At 46.9% G+C, this 22,005-nt stretch overlaps 2 protein-coding genes across 9 annotated transcripts in view; both read left to right on the top strand.

The window, feature by feature from the left end:
• Positions 1–22,005, top strand: part of RpL35 (Ribosomal protein L35) — a 343,229-nt gene that overhangs the window by 167,899 nt on the left and 153,325 nt on the right. The gene's annotated exons all lie outside the window — the stretch shown is intronic.
• The window catches only part of LOC139052370 (golgin subfamily A member 1-like), a 231,397-nt gene that overhangs the window by 100,581 nt on the left and 108,811 nt on the right, over positions 1–22,005 (top strand). For 5 of the 8 annotated variants that reach the window (XR_011509873.1, XM_070529459.1, XM_070529462.1 and 2 more), the window contains one exon: positions 12,975–13,070. The exons of the other annotated variants lie outside the window; for them this stretch is intronic. Coding sequence is in view for 4 of the 5 variants with exons in the window: in XM_070529459.1 (XP_070385560.1) it covers positions 12,975–13,070 (96 nt within the window). In the remaining variant the exon portion in view is untranslated. The remainder of the gene's footprint in view (positions 1–12,974; positions 13,071–22,005) is intronic. 8 annotated transcript variants of the gene reach the window in all.

Below are 22,005 nucleotides of genomic sequence, written 5' to 3'. Positions count from 1 at the left end.
CGCTTCGTGCTTAGCTACCACCGACCATTCTTTATTCTGTCTACGTGGACGACATTCAAATAGGCTTCAATTCCTGTAACCTCGCAGTATGCGAGAGACAGGTGCAGCAGGGCTTGAACAAGGTTTCCAAGTGGGCAGACAAAAACGGATTTAAAATCAACTCCCACAAAAGTTCTTGTGTTCTTTTTACTAGAAATAGAGGCCTGGTTCCAGATCCTTATGTTCAACTGTGTGGACATCAAATACCTATCAACAAAGAACACAAATTTCTAGGAATCGTACTTGACTCCAAGCTTATAGAGCACATACAGCACATTAAATATCTTAAAGAAAAATGCCTAAGGACAACGAACTTACTTAAAATTCTATCCCACTCAACATGGGGTAGCGACAGGAAGTGTCTGATGAATGTTTATAAGAGCCTAATTCGATCACGATTGGACTATGGTGCCATTGTATATAACTCTGCCGCTCCGAGCGCACTAAAGATCCTAGATCCTGTCCACCATCTAGGTATCCGTGTAGCCACTGGCATTTTCAGGACAAGCCCTATTGAGAGCTTATACGCGGAATCAAATGAATGGTCACTCCATCTACAGAGAACTTACATCAGCCTTACATATTTCCTGGAAATACATTCCAATCATCAACATCCACATTTTAACACTGTTAACGATATGACATGTACTACACTTTTCCATAACCGTCCCTCTGTAAGACAGCCTTTCTCGCTTCATGTGAGGGAGCTTAGTAATAAAATGCGTGTCCCACTCCTCAAGGTTCGCTTAATGCATCCAACTAAGTTGTTACCACCTTGGGAGTGGCAGGTCATAGAATGTGACGTATCCTTTTTAGAAGTAACAAAACACGCACCAGAGATCGAAATCCGAACACATTTCCTAGAACTCCAGCACAAGCACTCCTGTGCAGAGTTCTACACAGACGCTTCGAAGTCTAATGCCGGGGTTTCCTGTGCTGCCGTCGGCCCATCCTTCTCAGAATCCGATGTACTACATCCACAAACAAGTAAGTATCTTTACGGTCGAGGCCTACGCATTACTGTCTGCTGTGAAGCATATAAGAAAATCAAAACTTCAAAAGTCAGCGATATATACAGACTCCCTAAGTGTCGTGAAGGCCCTGATGTCACTCTATACACACAAAAATCCAGTACTTAACGAACTATATTCCGTTTTGTGTAAAGCGTACATATCTAATCAGCATATCATTATATGCTGGGTGCCTGGCCATAGGAGCATCGAGGGTAGCATGCTGGCGGACGAGATGGCCACGTCAATCGCATCGCAAGCTGTTAACCCTACCGCTGAGGTGCCTGTCACAGATCTGAGGCCTTTCTTGCGAAGGAGGCTGCGAGACCACTGGCAACGCATGTGGGATGCGGAAACGGATAATAAGCTCCACCTGATAAAGCCACAGTTGATAAAGCCACAGATAAAGCCACAGATGTCCTATTCTGTTGTTTCAGAATAGGACACACATTTGGCACCCATAATTTTCTACTCACCGGAAGTGAGCCTCCATTGTGTGGTAGATGCGGGGAAAGGCTGACTGTGCTCCACGTCCTCCTAGAGTGTCGGGAAGCTGAATCTGAGAGAAAGAAACATTTTTTCTTAGCATACCAGCAGCACATTCCCCTTCATCCTGCAGTGTCTCTCGGTCCAGAACCGCTTTTTAATACAGACACAGTTCTAGGTTTTTTCAGAGATGTGGTCTTACATGTTATTAGTCCCATGCATTCGTAGCACCTCCTTTCTTTAGAGGATGCCGCTGGGATAGTTGTACTGTATAGCACATGCCTCCAGGCTCTTGTGTTTCAAGGGCTCTGGTGAGGCAGTTGTGGTGTAGCTAATTTTTGCATCTTACATGTTCTGCATATCATATCATTCTTCCGCAATGCGTTGTAAGGCTCATAGTACTGATCGTTAGTCATCGCCATAATCTTATTGCAGGTAGAATTTACGCACTTTATAGCAACTATTTTTAGTCCCCTCTACAGCCACGTCACATCAACTTCACAGAACTCATCATTCCACCGCGAAATCAATAACACTGTCTTGGCGGTCTTTGGCCATAGCTTGCCCTTGCGCCACTAAACAATACACATTCATTCAACATTACCTTTTGTCTTGAAACATGCACTGTTGCTGCTAATCTCTTCTTCACTGACTCGATTGCTTTTGAATGGCCACATTGTAACTGAAAAAAGCGCAGCCTTCTCATTTCCTATTTAAGTTTATGCCAAAAGTTTTGCTTGCTACTCGAATGGGCAATGTATCTTGTTTCACTGTTGTAGTCCAGAGAGGGCAAATGCAAGCGTACATGTACCCTCCCAAACCAACATCTGAGTTATGGTCATGCACGAGGTTTATACAGTTCAACCTCAATGTAATGAACACAGATACACTGAAGGTACTTTTCTGTTGGATGTGACTCTACAATTAGGTTTGGCTGTATGTGTCTACTTTAGAAAATGTGCAATATTGGAATAGTGTTTAGCATGCAGCTATCTATCACTACAATGACTGCCTGTACCAGGTCATGCACATGCTAGCAATGCCATGCTGCATACATGCAGGTGCTACCAAGTAGGGTGTTATCCCTATGCAATACCTTGTGGCGATGTAGGTGAAGTGTAAATAAAGAACAGAGGATAACAGTAAGCTAAAACATTCTAGTAAAAAGCATTCTCTTACTTATTGAAAGCCTACACTCATGAGCAAGTTAGAGAGTTTGGATATTGCACATAGGTGGGCTAAATGTTTCCAGTAAGACAGAGCCCCTGTAGGGAGGATGTATTGCATGTTGTGCAGCAACATGGTCTCCTTTTCAGAATTTGAATAAGTTTATTTCAGTTCATAAGTATAGTTTACAGACATAATGTAGAAAAGGTTGTTATAAGCAACTTGGACCTCCCAATAGCTTCTTATCATTTTCTTGTGCATGCTTAGAAACTTTGAGAGTGGTCAAATTGTAGTTGTGCATAAGGATGCAAAATTTTTTCAGGAATTTTTGAGTAAAATTGAATCTTTAGTAAAAACAGCTTATGTTTATTACTCCAGCAATAAAAAAAATAATTATCCTTAACTATGTACAATTCTATGAAAGATTGCTAATCTGATAACTGAGAAAAAGGTCAGTCAGTGTTTGAGCCATCCTCGATGGCCCCACTTCCTTTAGAATCAGTTGCGGCTGCTTCCACATCAAAATTTTATTGTACGTAGTTGAGTTTTTGAACACGTCTACTTGCGAGTGTGTTGCGAAGCTCATTATGACCATTTCCAAACAAAGACCAGATTCATTCACAACTGGCAGATAGCGAAGGTATCTACAGCATACTAAAAGCTATAGGTGTCAGCAGCTGATTAGTGCAAAGGCCCAGCCACCAGGTTGATGGTCCTGCATGCTTCGTGGAGTCCCAGGCGCCAGTCCTGGACTTTTAGGGCATGCTGTGTTCTGCTACATTTGAAAGCTGTGCAGCGTTTTCAAAACGAAACTGAAAGTGTGCAGTGAAGACACTTGAAAACAACTGTGCTGCCATTTTCTTGTTGTCGTCATTGTTCCTGGAATCATATGCTGCACAGCAGAGAATGTCAAGTTTTACTGTATGTGGATATTGTAATGGTGGAAAAAGATGACAAGGTCATCGACGGTGAAGATGACGAAGTGGCAACAGCCTCTCAGTATTCTCGGCTGCTGTTTATATACGCCCTGTAAATATGCCGTGTACATAGCTTTATACCTGTGACATTTTGGTGGATGCAGTTTTCATCCTGACAGTCCTCCCCTTCTCCTTGTCGTTCCTCAGCACCTCCACTCAGCCGTGCTTCAGGAGCTTCATGACACCCCTACCGCCGGACAACTTGGGTTTGCTCGAACTTATGACCGCAGGCGCCGCCGCTTCTACTGGCCCGGCCTTGCTCGCTCCGTATGGCGCTATGTAGCTGCTTGCAAGCCCTGTCAACATCGCAAATAGCCAGCAACGCTTCCTGCCGGGTACTTACAGCCGATCGACATTCCACCTGAGCCTTTCTTTCGCATGGGTTTGGATCTCCTTGGCCCTTTCCCCCGAATCTAGCTCTGGCAACAGGTGGATCGTTGTTGCTACTGATTACATGATGCCCCATGCTCATTACTCAAGCACTTCCCACGAGCTGCGCAACCGACGTTGCAGATTTCCTCCTCCGCGATATCATTTTAGTACATGGCGCCCCACAACAGCTCCTTACTGACTGCAGCTGCACTTTCTTTTCCCAAGTCATCGCCAATATACAACGCTCATGTTCTACCAAGCACAAACTGGCTATCTCCTATCATCCCCAGACCAACAGCCTTACTGAGCAACTTAATCAGACCATTACTGAAATGCTCTCGAAACACGTTATACGTTTCACCCGACCGCAAGGACTGGGATGTGGCTCTCCCTTATGTCACGTTCGCCTATAATTCATCACACCAGGATACTGCTGGGTATTCCCCCTTTTACATACACTTCGGTCGTGACCCTGTCTTACCATTGGACACTTCACTCCCCTTGATACAGGATTCGAGGACCGAGTATGCCCGTGACGCCATCACCCACACTGACCATGCGCGACAGCTTGCCCGTACTCATCTGCTCGCATCGCAGGAATCTCAACAGCATGCTTACAATCGCCACCATCATGACACATATTTCTCACTAGGCTCTCTCGTTCTACTTTGGTCCCCTTCCCGCTGAATGGGGCTCTCCGAGAAACTTCTTCTATGCTACAAAGGCCCTTACCATGTTCTACGTCAAGTGACCGATGTCACTTACGAGTAATCCCCGTGACCTCCAACATGCCACCCAGTTCCACATTACCTGACGTCATACACGTCTCTCGGCCTAAACCTTACCGACGGCCCCATCTGAAGCACCGGGATGGTGCTTTTTCTGCCGGGGGTCGTGTTACGGTGGAAAAAGAGGACAAGGTTGTCGACGGTGAAGACGACGAAGTGGCAACAGCCTCTCGGTATTCTCGGCTGCTGTTTATACACACCCTGTAAATACACCGTGTATATAGCTTTATACCTGTGACAGTATTTTAACGGGGTAGCATTAAGGGCCCCGTGTCGCAGAAGGGCCCCGGTGTCGGTGTTGTTGGTGGGGGAGTTGTCCGTGAGCAAAAATTTCCATAGATATTGCCTTGAAAAAGACAAGTCCACTTGTCAAAACGTTGGCTCCCGCTTTCACCTTCTCGTTTTGCACATTGTCTTGAATTTCCATCTCCCACCTTCCCCCTCTTTTCCATATATATTTAGGCATATGTGTATGCCATGCCTTGCTATATGACATGCGGTATATTTGGGTTATACTGCTGCACCATTCTATAACCTAAATTTGCTCATACCTGCCTACAAGCAAATGTCATGAAACAAAACACCAACAGTGTATGATTTTTATGTTAAAGCTTCTTAGATTGAAATATTCAAAGTGTGAAACAATAACAGAAACCTGAAAATGATGTAATTTTTTTGGTGCAGCTGGTGGCACAACCTCTGGGATCGGCCCACGCAAAAGGCCGCATTTCTACCAGGAAACTCGCCTTCGTGCATAGCGTTTGCTGCCTAAGTTTCTCACTAAACATTACGGTTGCATAAGCTGCAGTTGCCGGAAAGTGTGAGAAGCAGTCAGGGATCTTTGAATGCTATCGTGTTCCACTCTTAAAGGGCCCCTGAAACGGTTCGGACAAATTTTGTAGGAGCGTAGGGTACAGCTTAAGTAGAACATTCGCACCACAATTTAAGTGAAGCGTTACGTTTTAATGGAGTAGCAAGCGATTAGAAGTTACCCTCCTCCCTAGCTATGCTTTTCCTCCTCAACTCGCTCGCCGAGCGAGCGGCGCTAAGCTCCGCCTTCACTGGTTCAGCGTCACGATGCGACGTCACATCGCTCACTTCCGGTTGTTTAGGAGCACGCCCCCTCCCGCGCGAGACCTCTCCGCTAGCCGCTTGGCCGTCGACCGAGAGCTATCGAAGCAGCGTGCGTTGCGAGCATTCTGTTGTAGCGCCGAACGTGTCCGGTACTCCGCTAAAAACAGGCAAGCTGGTCATTTCGGCAAATGACTGGAGGCATAAACTCAAGCTGATGAAGGAACTATAGCGTAGACGTACGTGAGCAGCCTGATCGGTCTGCACGGTCCAGACACTTGCTGGCGCAGCGCTTAACCAGTCAAACAAAGCGCTAATATTGCTCTAACCAAGTGTAAAGGATTTTAAACATTTATAAATCAACGTGTTGATGATTACACTCCTGCGAAAAATACACACCAGCAGCAAAGAATACACTTCGTTGCTGCTACTGTGTATGGTTAAGCTCTGTGCCACCAGGTGGCTGCACCGTGCAGACCGTTCACATTTACCTTTCTGCTCATCTCATGGCTCATCCCGGCACAGTCAAGCGGCCAGACCCTGTCCCCTTGCGCTTGTGTTTGCCTTAATACCGGGCTTGCGAAACGCTAGTGCGTTAGTAGTCTTCCGGTGTAAAGTGACAGCCACAAACGTGCAAATCCTGACGCCGATCGGATAGCGGCAGTTCGATGCGCAGCAGCCAGTTCGCTCGTACGCTGCCCTGCAGAGGGACACGATGTCACAGCTTGACATATTGCCAGTCGCTACGTTTGCAGTCCACAAGGCAACAAAGTCGAATCATAGTGCTCGCGAAAAGACTGAGACCGACTCTGACCGCGGAGCTCTCGTCAATATGGAGTACGTTGTAACACAAGCAGACGACACTTGCTGTGTGCCGGAAGTGCTGAAGTGTACTAAAAAACTATTCTTGTGTATTCTCTTTAAGTTATTTTCTTTTTACAAAAACAAAGTAACTAACATTCCAACTATTACGAGCATCATTTGTTCACCATAAAGTTGGAAAAATTATCGACCACGCGCCCTGGTCAGCCAATCAGATAGCTCGCCCATGTGACGTAATATGGGTTATTTGCATCATATGGGTAGGGGCGGCTTAAAATTCCGCCGAGCAGTGCGCTGCGATCGGCAGCGATGTGTATATTTAAAACCTTATAATAAATTACACGCTTTACGCAGAGCACTTAGATGCATCAATTAATGATCAGGAGAACCTACTCTAACGACTCAGTACGTTTGTAGAAAATCGCCAAAATCGTTTCAGGGTCCCTTTAAAGGTGAAGCTTAAGTGTCCTTCAAGTTTTTAATGTTTTTTTTCCCACGTCCTCTGTACTGAAAAACAACAAAAAGAACAGTTTTTTCCCCCAATCTTTCTTGGTTTCTTCCAGGGCCTTTACATATATAGTTGTACATTCCGATTGAAAGGCTGGTTGCTGAGGCTGGAAGTTTAGTTCTGTAGAGAGAAGGCTTCTACAGGATGATGCGACACTCTTGTTATGTAGTGTGTGAGGTGTTTTAATTAAGAGGCTGTTAGCCAGCTTTAGGGAAGTAATCCATTAATAAGTGATTGTGACATAGATGCTGATGTCCACTGCTGTAAATAATAGTACAGTGACAAAACAGCATAAGTTGTAGCACCAAATTTATGCAGACAGTACTATTGCATTCACTATGAGCTGCAATATACAAATCATGACCGGGGTGTATTATCACTCCACGATGGAAGCAGATGATGGAAAGCACTGGGGGTATGCACATTGCTGGAATGGTAAAACCCTCTCCACTTTTTTCTCAAGAGAGTTACAAGTTAGCCCCACCAGCTTCACTAGGAGAGCTGTCCGGCCACGAATCGCACGTTGCAGCTCATACTAAATGCGATAGTACATTCCATGCATTCATTTAACATTTCATACATTTATACCGGGTGTCCCAGCTAACTTGAACCAAGGGTTTAAAAATGAAATAATGGGGTCAGGAGAGTGAAACTACCTGCATATTGGTGACAGGCATTTGGCGCACCACAGGAAATTTTTTGTATTGCAATTACTTAACTAGTAATTAAAATAATTTTTTTAAAATTTTTAATATTGACTTTAGACACTAAGTGTGATTCGCAAAGTTGGAGAGCACTTTCAGAAACCCCCATTCCATTATTCGCCATAAAGAAAACCTTACGTGTACCTCTTTTTTCGAGCTCGAAAGAAAGCCCGCGAAATACAAAAAAAACCACGTGACGAGCGCATTCGCGCGCCGCGATCGTGCTGCTCTCAACCGTGCTTTCAGTGAACGAAATCAGCTCCGGCCTTTATTCGACGGCCCCGTTGCAGCGGCAGGCCGATATCTTGGCGGGGGTTTTTCGTCCGCGTCAGCTAGTTGGCACCCGGCGACGACGACTTAGTCCCAATCTGATAAGATACTGAGATGGCGAGTCTGCTTTGTCACTCAGAAGCAAAAGAGAAATACAGGGAATAATGTTTCGCCGCGAGGTGTTGGCGGCTGTGTGTTGCAGTTTCCTAATGAGGATTTTGAAAGCTGGAAGCAGCGGTGAAGCACAGTTTGTCGTGTGCTCTTCTTATGCCACTCTCATGCGAGACTGAATCTTTGGTGTAGTGATTACTAGCACTGCAGACATGCCGTTTACAAATGAAGAGAAAGCAGACATGGTTCTGGCTCTAGGTGCATGTCATGGGAACAGAAGGCGCGCTGCAGACCTTATGCAACAATGGCACCCAGGCAGGCGGCCAAGTTCAGTAACGATCCTGCGTGCCTTCGAGACGCTGCGACGGATGGGCAGTTTTACGTCCACACGACACAGAGCACCTGTTTTTGACGAGGACTTCGAGACGCATATTTTATCGCTGTTCGCTCTGGAACCCCAAGCAAGCGTGCGCAGCGTGAGCGAGGATACCGGAGTCTCCAGGTCATCAGTTTGGCGAATACTGCGCAAACACCGCCTGCATCCGTACCACGTACAGCTTCATCAAAATCTGTTGCCACGGGACTTCCAAAACAGGACCGATTTTGCTAATTGGATTCTGATAAAGATGCAGGACGACCCGGATTTTTTGAACAAAGTGATATGGAGTGACGAAGCTAGTTTTTCGCGCAATTCACAGGTGAACCTGCACAATGCTCATTACTGGAGCGATTCAAATCCCTACTGGGTTTTACAGACGCAGCACCAGTACCAGTGGTCATTTAGTGTTTGGTGTGGACTTTTCGACGGTAGTTTGATCGGGCCTGTGTTTTTCGACCAGACGCTGACAGCAGATCGCTACACCAATGATATCCTCAGAGGACCCGTTGACGACTTCCTTTCGGATCTACCGCTCGCCAGGGCCACAAATGTGTGGTTTCAACACGATGGCGCCCCCGCGCACAGCAGCGCCAAGGCTCGGACCTGGCTCGACGCAGCGTTCCCGCAGAAATGGATAGGACGACTAGGTCCCGTGAACTGGCCAGCCAGGTCTCCTGATATGACACCTCTGGACTACTTTTTGTGGGGTCATATCAAGGACAAGGTGTACAGCACACCAACTTCCACACCGCAAGACCTTAAAGACAAAATAACGGAAGTCTGTTTAAACATGCCTGAGGCTGTCATACGAAATGCAACGGCTGATTTGGTTACAAGATGCCAGAGCTGTATCGTCGCACAAGGTGACCTATTCGAGCACTTTTTATAATTGGTAAGAAACCGAAATGAAATGGAGTCAGGACAACCGCATGCCACGGCTGTCATCGCCGCACAGCCAAGCCATAAACCGCCACTTTTATTTTCTTTGCAACTGGCAAATAAAACTCCTCTCATTTGAAAACTTCGAGCTTGGCAGTCTTTATCGCGACTGCAAAGCGCAGCGCACTCGCTGCAATTTACACCGTCACGCGCGAACTGGCTGACACGGCCGAAGAAACCACCACCAAGATATCGGCCTGCCTCTGAAACGGGGCCGCCGAATGAATACCGGAGCTGATTTCGTTCACTGAAAGCATGGTTGAGAGCAGCACGATCGCGGCGCGCGAATGCGCTCGTCACGTGGTTTTTTTTGTATTTCGCAGGCTTTCTTTCGAGCTCGAAAAAAGAGGTACACGTAAGGTTTTCTTTATGGCGAATAATGGAATGGGGGTTTCTGAAAGTGCTCTCCAACTTTGCGAATCACACTTAGTGTCTAAAGTCAATATTAAAAATTTTAAAAAAATTATTTTAATTACTAGTTAAGTAATTGCAATACAAAAAATTTCCTGTGGTGCGCCAAATGCCTGTCACCAATATGCAGGTAGTTTCACTCTCCTGACCCCAATATTTCATTTTTAAACCCTTGGTTCAAGTTAGCTGGGACACCCGGTATAATTTCATTCACACAGGGTCATGGGGTAATCGATACTAATGCCGTGGTCACTTTACCACATGCACTCTTGTCGTTTTAGTAATCACCTCATGACATTGATTTAGCACATCCTATTATGTTGTTTATATATTGCGGCTTGGAACAGCAGTTCCCTTGTGTCAGAAATGCCTTTTGTCAGAAAAGCCAAATTGACATTCCTGCTGTTATATTCAGTTGCAATGTGGCAGCAAGTCTTACACTGTGTGCAAGGGGGGAAAAGCAGTTCTGTGGAAGCTTGTAACATGGAGGAAGATTCGTGAAAGAGCAAGTTGTAATTCAACCCCCTGTAGCACAAAGCTACGAAGGAAACAGGCTTTCTTTGCAGCTCTGTGCTACTGGCAAGTGGATGACAACTCTCCCTTTCATGTGTGTGAATGCACTGTCAGACACGGACTGTGAGTGAAGCACATAAGAAATGCAACCGAAGCTTATGGCATTTTGTGCGTCATATAATATATATGTATGTGATCACCTAGTTGCTTAACACCTACTGCCTCTTAGATCGTACCTATGTGGACCTATCATACCTGTATGCAACTGAAAAACTTCAGGGCCCCTGAAACATTTTGCACAAATTTTGTAGACGCATAGGGTACAGCTGCAGTTAATCATTCGAACCACAATTTGTGTCACGCGTCTCATATTGAGAGAGCTACGGTCAATTACAAGTTACCCTCCTCCACAGCCATGCATTTTCTCAACTCGTTGCCGAGTGATCAGGGCTGAGCTCCGGCTTCACTGGCTCTGCGTCATGTTGGCAGGTCGTGTCGTCTGATTCCAGTTCTCTAGGAGCGAGCGCGACAGCCTCTCCGCCAGCCACTTGGCAGTCGACCCCAAGCGAGAGCTATCGAAGCAGCATGCGTTGCGAGCATTCTGTCGCAGCGCCGAGCGTGTCCCGTATTCTGGGCGTTTCACTGGATGGGTGGAGACATAAACTCAAGCTGATAAAGGAGCTTTAGCGTAGACGTACGTGAGCAGCCTGATTGGTCTGCACGGTCCAGCCACCTGGTGGCGCAGAGCTTAACCAACCAAACAAAAGAGCTAATATTGCTATAGCCAAGTGTAAAACATTTTAAACATTTACAAAAACAACCTGTTCAAGATTACACTCCTGAAGAAAATTTGTACCAGCAGCAAAGAGAAATACACTTCATTACTGCTACTGTGTTTGGTTGAGCTCTGTGCCACCAGGTACAGAGCTGCACAGAGCTTTGCACTGTGCAGACCGTTCACGTTTGTGCCTCTGCTCATCCCGTGAAACGGCACGGTCAAACGGCCAGGCCCAGTCCGCTTGCGCTTGTGTTTACCCAAATACTGGACTCTCGAAACGCTATTGCGGTAGTAAACCTCAGGCATAAAGTGACGGCTGTAAACATGCAAATCCTGATGCCAATCGGATAGTGACAGTCAGATCTGCAGCCACTCTGCTCGTCTGCTGCCTTGCAGAGGGATGTGATGTCGCAGCTTGACATATTGCCAGTTGCTACGTTTATGGCCGACAACGTAACAAGGGCAAACCATGGTGCTTGTAAAAATAAAGATTGAGATCAACGCTGACCGCAGAGCTCTCGTGAACACGAAACATGTTGTAACACAAGCGGATGACACTTGCTTTGTGCCGGAAGCGCTTAAGTGTAGTGAGAATTTGTCCTTGTGCATTCTCTTTCTGTTACTTGCTTTCTATAGAAACAAATTAACTAACATTCCAACTATTATGAACGACATTTGTTTGCCATAAAGTTGGAAAAATTATCTATGATGCACCCTGGGCAGCCAATCAGATAGCTCACCTTACTAGCGTCATTAGGGCAACTTGTGTCAAATGGTCAGAAGTGGCTGAAAATTCAGCCGAGTGAAATGCTGTGATCGGTAGTGATGTACAGTTTTAAAACCTTATAATAAATTACAGACTTTACACGTAGCACTTGGATACGTCAAATAATGATCAGAAGGACCTACCCTAACCACTGAGTATGTTTGTACTATATTGTCAAAATCATTTCAGGGCCCCTTTAGTTGTGCTTCCATATGTGTCTTTATGCTTGCCTCACTCAGAGTCATTTCTTCCAGTGTATTCATGCACAGTGTGACTTAGAAACTTGCCCAAGCAGCAGCACTCTTACAAAGTCTTACACATAGGTGATGTAATGCCCAATTTGTGCAAGCATTTGTTTTTCTTTTCTCTTTTTCTTTTTTTCTTTTCTTGTCTTTCTTTTCTCCCATTTGTTTTTTCATTAAGATTTCTCTGTCTCTTATGGTACAACATTAGGCTGATTTCAAAGCCATGAGCTTTAACTGAATTGGTCTTTGTAACTATTTGCTTGAACACCTATGACACTCCTACCTCCATACGCTCGCCTACAGTCAGCTGCATTTGTGCACTGTTTTCTTTGGCTTTCGAATGGCCTACAGATATGCTTCTGTTGGTTTGCACTACTGCATTCTTTCTTTTCTCATGGTTGCTAGAGTTGCATGGCTAGGCGTGGCTTTGTTGCTTTTAGGGGTAGTCGTAGTGTGGGGTAGGCTTGACACTGCACTGTGCTTGCTGCTCACATATCTCTCTCTCCCTTGCTTTTTGATACCCTCTCCCCCTCCTCCTGTCTCTCCCCTCTTCCTCCTCCCGTGCTGTCCTTGTTTGCCAATTCTGGGTGGTATGTGTGTCCATCCATCAATTCGCAGAGTGCTCTAGAGACCTCTCAGACGGAATTTGTCGAGAGGGAAATTGAGGCCGAGAAGCAGGTGACTGCTCTCGAAAACACGGGCAGGCGACTCAAGGTGAGTGAGTGCAATCGTCTACCTCCCCCACACAGACACACCTCATCCCCTTAGCTCATGCTCATTCTTTCCCAACTCTCGGCTCCACATCCAGGCCGGTTGATACATGTGCAGCAGATGAAAGAAAAAAAAAAAATAGTGTGGGAAGCACCCAGACCTGTCTCTGTATTCCATGTGTGTGGCCTCTAAAGTGAGGACCATCTTCGCAACCCCTTTGTTTGGGGCAGGGATGTGCTTTGATGTGTGGCTTTGTGCTTTAGTGCAGAGACGCTTGCTACTGCCTGCTTTGTTAGTGTTGCCAGCATAGCCAGTGTTGTTGCTTCACTGGAAACAACCACGTGCATGCCATGTTAACAGTTTGTCCGTTTCCATGCAGATGGCATGAAATAAAAATGTGCTGTCTTTCTTTCAAGTTCTAGAGCCAACCTGCTTGCTAGGTTGTTGTGCAGAATCCTGTGTGGCGATTCTGTGGTTTTTTCCAGTGATTTCACTGTAAATGGGAACTGGATGGACGGAGCTACTCTATTCACAGCCAAGAATTAGGACAAAAGCAGCCCAAACACATGTAATGTGAAGTGCAAGTGTTGAATGCTTTGATGCTCTTTAATAAATTCGGGAAAATGGTGCGTGTGATCTAGAGCTAGTAACAAAAAAACAGTGAGTGCCACTGAGCGTTAGCTTAGAGATATGACACCTAGCTGTAGTAGCAACGTTATTGTAAATGGATCATAATACAAAAAAAGGGGAAAAATATAACAAATAAGATGCCACAATTTCAGCGCACGTTGGAAAAGACCCAGATGACCCAAATTAGGCCCTTCCTCTCCACTCAAGTATTCTTTGTTACCGTATGAAGTGGCACAGGGCTTGACTCTGCTAGCTAGTGTACTGCTCGTATATAGCTGCGAAGTTTGCTGCACTGCTTTCTTCCTCATTTTATGAGAATAAACTTGACTGCAAGCATGCAGTGTGCAGACATGCTCCTGGAGAAAATGCATCATGAAACGTCTCGGATCTCGACTCAAGTTACAAGAATGAGGATGTTGTTGCCAGACAGGAGTAGAGTAAAACCTCCTTATAACGAAGTTGAAGGGGGGGGGGCATAATTACTTCATTATAATCATTAGTTCATTATTGCCACTATCCATTTCTATCCACAATTAGCAAGCAAGAGAGGATGTACTCACCACCAAATCTCACAGCAGCCCGCCACGCGAAAAAATGGCCATCGCACAAAAAAAAAAAAACAGTTAGGAATTGCTACTTTATTCACCTCAAATGGCTCATCACTGATCGTTCAACAGCACAGCAGCTAGCGGCTCATTTCGCAGAAAAAAAGTGCTTCATAGATATTTGCCGCATCTTTTTCAGGTGAATGATGGCTTTTTCAGCTGCAGCCACTGTTTCGAGGCCATCCTCGCTGTCATCGTGAGCGCCAAAGAAGCGGCGTAGCAGGTATGCCGCATCCAGCGGTTGTGCGGGCGTCGGTACGTCGGGTTCGCCATTAGGCTCCGGGCTGTCGTCAACAAGTTCGTCAGTGTCATTAGGCACCCCCGTCACCGCGTGCACAATTTCTGCCTTCGTTAGCTCATCGGTCGTCACCGCGTCAGCATCGGCACCAACGTATGTGCAGAAGGTGTTGCAGTCGGTTTGGCACAACGCCGGCATCAAGGAGAGCGTCCCACGATGCTAGGGCTTGGTTGCCCGTGGCACCCTCATTGGCGGCAGCACCGATGTCTTCGCTATAACCGCCGCTGCTGATGCCAAGTGAGGTATGACGGAAGCAATTGGCGATTGTGCTTGCCGGTACAGCCATCCAAGCAGCCTGTAGCATCTCGATCGCCATGTACAAGTCGATCGTGGACTCACACTTCATGCTCATATTGAGCAGAATCTGGTCGATCACACGCTTGCGCCCGACTTCACACGCCCGACTTAAAGTTTATGATAACTCCTTGGTCGAGGGGTTGCACAACTGCAGTGCAGTTTGGCGGCAAGAAGCACGTCTTTGAGCACAGCGGCAGTGTGGTGGGCCGTGCATTTGTCCAGTACGAGGCATATCTTCTGGTTCAGCTTGCCCAGCGGCGCATCCCGCCCCTGCAGCCATTGTGCGAAAATTTCTCTCATCCAAGTTTTACGGTTGGACACATCACTCACTTGGAGCTTTTGTTTGCCTTTGAAGCGTCGTGGTAACATACTTTTGCCGACCACGAGGCCGGCACCTTTTCCGACCCAACCATCTTGGCACAAAGCAACACGGTTAAGTGGACCTTGCTCTGCTTACTGCCCTGGCAGTGTTCACCTTTGAGGGCCAAGGTTTTTTGCGTCAACATCTGGTAGAACGGGGCTGTCTCATCCACATTGAACAAATCATTGGCACTGTATTTTTCTGGCAGCTGTCCAAAATTTGTCTCCACCCACACCACTGCAGCTTCGCGGTCAACAGACTGTGCTCCCCTTGAAACGCTACAGCCAGCCGACACTCGCCACAAAATCGTCGTGCCCCATGGTGCGCGCAGTCTCCCTCGCATTGCACTACAACAGCACCCCGCTCACCGGAGTGCCGCTTGCTCTTGCGTGTGGTCGTCAGATGGGAAGAGGAGTTGGCACCTGGAGGTGTCGCGTCCTAGAGCTTTCATGTACTCATCAGCCCAGCATCATTCGGTACATTGACCCGGGCACTCACCCTCTACCCGGGCTGACTGGGTGGGGCGCTTTGGTACGGGCCAACGGTCCTTCCCGGACAAGGGTGCTGCTGTGGTGCAGCACAACTGAATTACTGCAATCAACACACAAACAGCCATGTCGGTCTTACAGGACGCAAGCCTGACTGACCCTCGGACTGCTTTGACACAAAAGAGGTCAAGGTATACAACCGTGGAGAACACCAAAGTCATCCGCGGTGCAGCGCGACCACGTGAGGGTCCGCCACGACCGGTTCCGGCTCTGGATTCCACTGAGCCAAACAAAACCCCGTAGATCAACTGGCACACACGTCCAAGTCGTGCAACCTTAGGAGCATGCATCATAACTTAATGGATAGCTTTCCATCTGACTCATCAACAATCACGGCAGGATGAGCCCACACTTCGAGAAACTTCTTGTCGCCCAAGTGATGGCGCTCCCGGGTGAGATTACAGATGCCTGACTGCATCTGTAAAATTATTTTTTAAGGTGACAAATACCTACAGTCATCAAATAAAATATGCGAATGTGAGCACAACTTCCAAAAAAAAGGGAAGGAGAAGACCACGACCAGAAGCTTGCAGTCCTGCCAGAAGCAGTGCCAGCTGAGAGCCATCTAGCCATAAATTAGAGGGCTGCAGAGGCCAACTAAGGATGTGCTGCTCAGTTTGACATAAGACCCCAGCAGCTTTTACAGCTTCTACGCCCGAGATGCATTGTTGAATTTTGTGACCACAACTGTGTACTGTTGCGACGCCTGTTTCTCAAAGCCCGACAGGTGTTACTATTGGGTAGCGTGGCGTTGTCAGCAGGCTGCAGGCGTCCGGTAGACCATGGCGACCAGGCAAGGACAAGACAATTTCTTGTGCGAAATTTGCACTGTTTATTCATGGTTGGTGAAGGATAAGATGAAGAGAATGAATGAAGTGAAAAGTACATTGTGGGGCCCCTTAAATAGGCCAACTAGATGAGATCTTGCTCATGTCAATGTCACGTGACAGGCACTGAGTCTGGTTGTGGATGGGCTGCTGATCCCTGTCCCAGGTGACGTTTGCACGTGCTTCCCTCCGCTGGCGGCGACACGTGGGTCGGGGATCGTAGGCGGTTGAGCTCTTCTCCCAGGCGACATTCGCACATGCTTCCCTCCGCTGGCGGCGACACGCGAGTCAGGGATCATAGGTGGCTTATCTTTTCTTCTAGACGACGTTGGTTTGCAGAAAGCGTTCTCCCCTACAGTTGGACAGTTCATGGAAAGGGTTCTCCCCTTGGTCGCACACACAAAGGGGCCTGTCATCACTGCAGAGTGCCTGCCAGACTGGCATCCACATGAGATAACCATAGCAAATTAGGAATCCATCCTCCGTATCGGTTGAGCATCTTTTTTGCCCAGGGTGGTAAACGCCAACCGTAACAGCATTTTCGGCGGGGGAAGAAGATCCCAACACGTAGGGGCCAGCAGCCACTGGGCGAGGGATCGGTGTTTCGGCAGCAGAAATTAGCACTGCTAACTCTCTCAAGCCTTTCCTCGATATGAGGTATTCGGTAGGTCTGGTCCTTCGTGATTAAGTTGAGCCGGTGGAAGTCTATACACGGTCCCGGCTCCTTTCCTGGGACCTCAACCAAAATAAGAGGCGAGGTATAATCACTCTCTCCTGGCTCGATTACACCTAGCTCTAACATCCTGTTTACTTCAGCGGCCACGACTTGACATCGACGAGGTGAAATGCGATAAACTTTCAAATGAACTGGGTCTGATGAGGTTAAATCAATATCGTGAACGATCACAGTGGTCCTGCCAGGTGTGTCTGAAAAATACTTCTTTAAATTCAAACACAAGTTCCCTCAGTTCGGCCCTTTGATTGGGGTTCAACTCCACCTGCTCTACTAGCTTGTCAATGGTCTCGTGAATGTATTTTGCCCCCGTTATTGATGTTAACTCTGAAAAGTCGACAGGCATCTCCTCAGGTTGGTTAAGGGACATGTTCACAATGGCCTTCTTCTGCCGGTAGGGTTTAAGTAGATTGCTGTGGTACACTTGTAGTGTCTTTCGTTTTCCCGGTACCGGGATTACGTAGTTTGTTTCAGATAATTTCTGAATTATGTCAACCAGTTCTTCCCATTGAACCTTTAGTTTGTTTTTCAATGAGGGTTTCAAGATCATTACCTTTTCCCCAACTTCAAAGTGTTGCGTTCGAGCCATCCTGTCATAGTAATGCTTAGCATTGCTTTGTGCCTTACGCATTTCCTGCCCTGCTAATTCTTGAGATGTGTGCAGTCGGTCTAACAGCTCTAGTACGTATGCCACAACTGAAGGGTCGTCTGCCTGGCCTTCCCAGGCTTCTCAAACAATGCGAAGAGGGGACTGAAGGCAGCGACCATAAATGAGCTCTGACACTGAAAACCCTGTTGACTCGCGCTGTTCATTTCGAAGCGCAAACATTGCTGCAGGCAAGCAAACCTCCCGATCAGCTTTCTGCTCATAACAAAGGGCTCACAAAAGCCGTTTCATGACCGAGTGGACTTTCTCCACCGCGTTTGACTGCGGGTGGTACACTGAGCCCTGAATGATTTTAATACCGCACATTTCCAGAAACGTCGAGGTCAGTGCACTCGTAAAGACGGATCCTTGATCTGACTGGATTTCTGCAGGAAACCCTACTCGCACGAAGATAGACAAAAGTGCATTGACGATCTCTACCGAGCTTAGTTCTTTGAGGCGCACCGCCTCTGGGAATTTCGTTACGGGGCATAGTACAGTGAGAATATGCCGATAGCCAGACTGCGTTGCAGGAAGTGGTCCCACAGTGTTTATTATGAGCCTGCGAAATGGCTCCGTGATAATGGGAACAAGTTTCATTGGCGCTTTAGCCTTATTTCCGGGCTTGCTTATGCGTTGAAATGTGTCGCAGCTTCTTACGAATGCTTCCGCTTCTTGAAAGCAGCTGGGCCAGTAAAATTCCTGCAGTAAGTGGTCCATTGTTTTCCGAATGCCCTGATTCCCTGTCCAAAAGCCTCCGTGAACTGAGTGCAGGAGCTGCTCACGATAGGGATGCGGCACCACGAGTTGGTCGAATTGCACTCCTTTTCGATTGGTGTACTTTTTATAGAGGATGCCTGCCCTATTGAGGAACTTCAAGTTTTGTTTGGCCACACCTTCTTTCGCGTCTGGCCTTAGGTTACACAGGGTGGAATTGTTTTCCTGTTCAGCAATCAATGTGGCAGGGCTTACGTTCAATAACTTTCTTCTGCATTCTGCCTCGCGAGATATTTCAGGCTCCGGTGCTTTCCTGACCTCTTCATTAGCTAGTGTACCTTTCGCAATATCCCCTGTAGGGCTTTCCTGTTTGGTGCTGGTTGACGAATCGTCCGTCAAACCTGTTTCCTCTACCACTAAACATTCGTACATTGCCTTGGCCGCGAGCTTCCTTGCCTTGGAACGAGATAGGGCTTGTATTGTTCCCTCACTAAACTCGATACCCCTGCGTCACAGCAAATCCTCAGATTTGTTGGAAAACAAATATGGATACATACTGTAGCGGGAGATGTGTCAAGATGGCGGCTTCAGTGTCTAGTACTCCAAAAGGGCCTTCGATACAAATGTTCACCACAGGGAGACAAACACTGGAGGCCTCTATGACTTGCCTTATCCAAGCACATTCTCCCGTGAACTGGCCATTCTCCATGTACGACGGGTGCACCACGTCCATTGTGGCAGCCCAACATAGTTTGCCGTTTACCACGAGGTCTCGAATGTACTGTTCTAGCAATTTCAGATTTTTCTCGTTACTAGTTAGTGACATCAACACTAGTTTGGGATTTTTGCTCCCTATGGAGATATGCCCCGTTTGCTGGCAGTTGTAGCAAACTATTGTTTTTTTTTTTGCCTTAAAAGCTTTTTTCTTTTGTCTTTCTGCCCTCTGTTCGGGTGACTCCTCCTTTCCCTTGCTGTTCTTGTCACTAATTTTCACCGAATCAGACCTTTCCTTGGATTTATACTGACTCGACTTTGACCACCTTCTCTTGCTTGCCGGGTCTGTATTTATTTATCTCCTTTTTAGGAGCTTCATTGCCTTCGAACGCACAGCGAGTTACGTACTCCTCAGCGAGATCAGCCGCTCTCGTGATAGTGTCCACGCCTGGCCTATCCTGAACCCAACACTTGATGTTTTCTGACAGCTGGTGGTAGAACTGTTCTAAAGCAAAGCACTGCATTGTCTTTTCGGCGTCGCTGAGTGCACCCTCTTCTCTGAGCCATTCTTTCATGTTTACCTCCAAGGTGTATGTGAAATCTGAGTATGATTCCCTGAATTTTCGCCGGAATGCTTCTGCTGATAATCTATACTTTTTAAGCAGATTCACTTTGACTCTGTCGAAGCCCTCTGCTTCTTCTTTCCCCATGCGGGCAATGATATCAGCTACCCCACATGGCAGCAACGTAAGCAAGCGTTGCGGCGACATGTTTCTCGCGAATTTTGCCTTCTCACACGTGCGCTCAAACTGTACCAGAAAAAGACCTGTGTCCCCTCCTACTGCGTAGGGTGCCATTAAGTCTGTTATTCTGCGCTCGCTTTCTCGTGCCTTTGTGCTAGGTCTTTCAGTATTTTGAGCTTTCAGAAACTCAATCTCTAGGCACCTCGTTTCAAGTGCGTCGCGTGCAACACGCTTTTCTTTTTCTTCTAGGCACTTATGCTCTACTTTTTCTTCTATGTGCTTATGCTCTTCCTTTTCTTCTAAGCGATTACATTCTTCCTTTTCTTCTAGGCGCTTATGCTCCTCCTCCTTCTCCGCAATGCTCTCTAGGCATTCCATCAGTTCGTCGTCGTCTGCCCTGATCGCCACAATGATCTCCAGCTTTCTCTTTGATTCGCCAATTTAGAGGCCCAACTCTGGCCAAGCTAAACAATTCCAGCTTCTTTAGTGCCTTCAAGTTCATGGCTGCCCTTAGTGCTGCTAACTCTTCACTCAATATGACAACCTTGATGTACTCAAAACTTCTGTCTGCGGTTAAAGAAAAATCACTGCTCTGTACTTCCCCAAAAATATGTAAAGCCAAGTGATATCTTAGTGAAGAAAAGCCGTGCACTCAGCATATGCAGTCGTGAATCCTGACACCTTCCTTCCGAATGTTGTCACCAGGATGAAGAGAAGACGATCTCTTGGATGTCGCCCAAGTTGGGGTCTCCAGGGTAGCGTATCCCACCACTGCCAACCAGTTGCTGCGACGGTGTTTCTCGAAGCCCGACCAGCATTACTGTTGGGTAGTGTGGCGTTATCGGCAGGCTGCAGGCGTCCGGTATGCCATGGCAACCAAGCAAAGACAAGGCGATTTCTAGTGCGAAGCTTGCACTGTTTATTCAATGGTTGGTGAATGATTAGTTGAAGAGAATGATTGAAAAGTACATTTGTGGGGCCCCTTAAATAGGCGCACTAAAATCGTAGGTGGAATCTTGCTCACTTCGTCACGTGACAGGCACTGAGTCTGGTTGTGGATAGGCTGCTGATCCCTGTCACAGGTGACGTTCGCACGTACTTCCCTCCACTGGTGGCAACACGTAGGTCGGAGATCGTAGGCAGCTGAGCCCTTCTCCCAGGTGACGGTTCGCTGAAAGCATTCTCCCCTAGAGTTAGGCAGTTCGTGGAAAGGGTTCTGCCCTTGGTCGCACACACAAAGGGCCCTGTCATCACTGCGGGGCACCTGTCAGACTGGCATCCACACAAGATCACCATAGAAAATTAGGAATTCATCCTCCGTTTTGGTTGAGCAGGGTCTCTCGAGCATCCTTTTTGCCCGGGGTGGTACACGCCAACCGTAACAGTACGTACCTGTAAAAAATAATTGTAGCTTATTGTTTGCCACTGACCTATATAGTTTCACTGACGTGGCTTATTCTGAAAAAAATTTTCTTTGCAAATGGTGAACGGTATGTGCAAGGGTTAAAAGCCAAAGTTGTACCTTATTTAGCCTTAAATATTGTTACTACTTTCTTTCACACGTTTTGAGCACCCATGGCATTTGTGTAACTACTCAGAAGAATGAAACCATTCTCCACTGATGCCAATGTTAAAGAAAGAACATGTTACCATGTATCATGCAATGACATAATGAAATGCAATTTTACCACTGACCACGAGACATGCAAGCTGCAGCTATGTTTACACAACAATTACCAATTTGTCATCAAATCCATCTGTGGTTGAAGTCACTGTAGGGCCACTTGTGCATCATCACATGCCTAAGGTGCTTTCTTTG

The sequence above is a fragment of the Dermacentor albipictus genome, unplaced genomic scaffold (genome assembly GCF_038994185.2).
Source record: "Dermacentor albipictus isolate Rhodes 1998 colony unplaced genomic scaffold, USDA_Dalb.pri_finalv2 scaffold_22, whole genome shotgun sequence".
Taxonomy (NCBI): domain Eukaryota; kingdom Metazoa; phylum Arthropoda; class Arachnida; order Ixodida; family Ixodidae; genus Dermacentor; species Dermacentor albipictus.
Note: the sequence above shows the minus strand (reverse complement) of the source record. Positions and strands in the feature narration are given on the sequence as shown.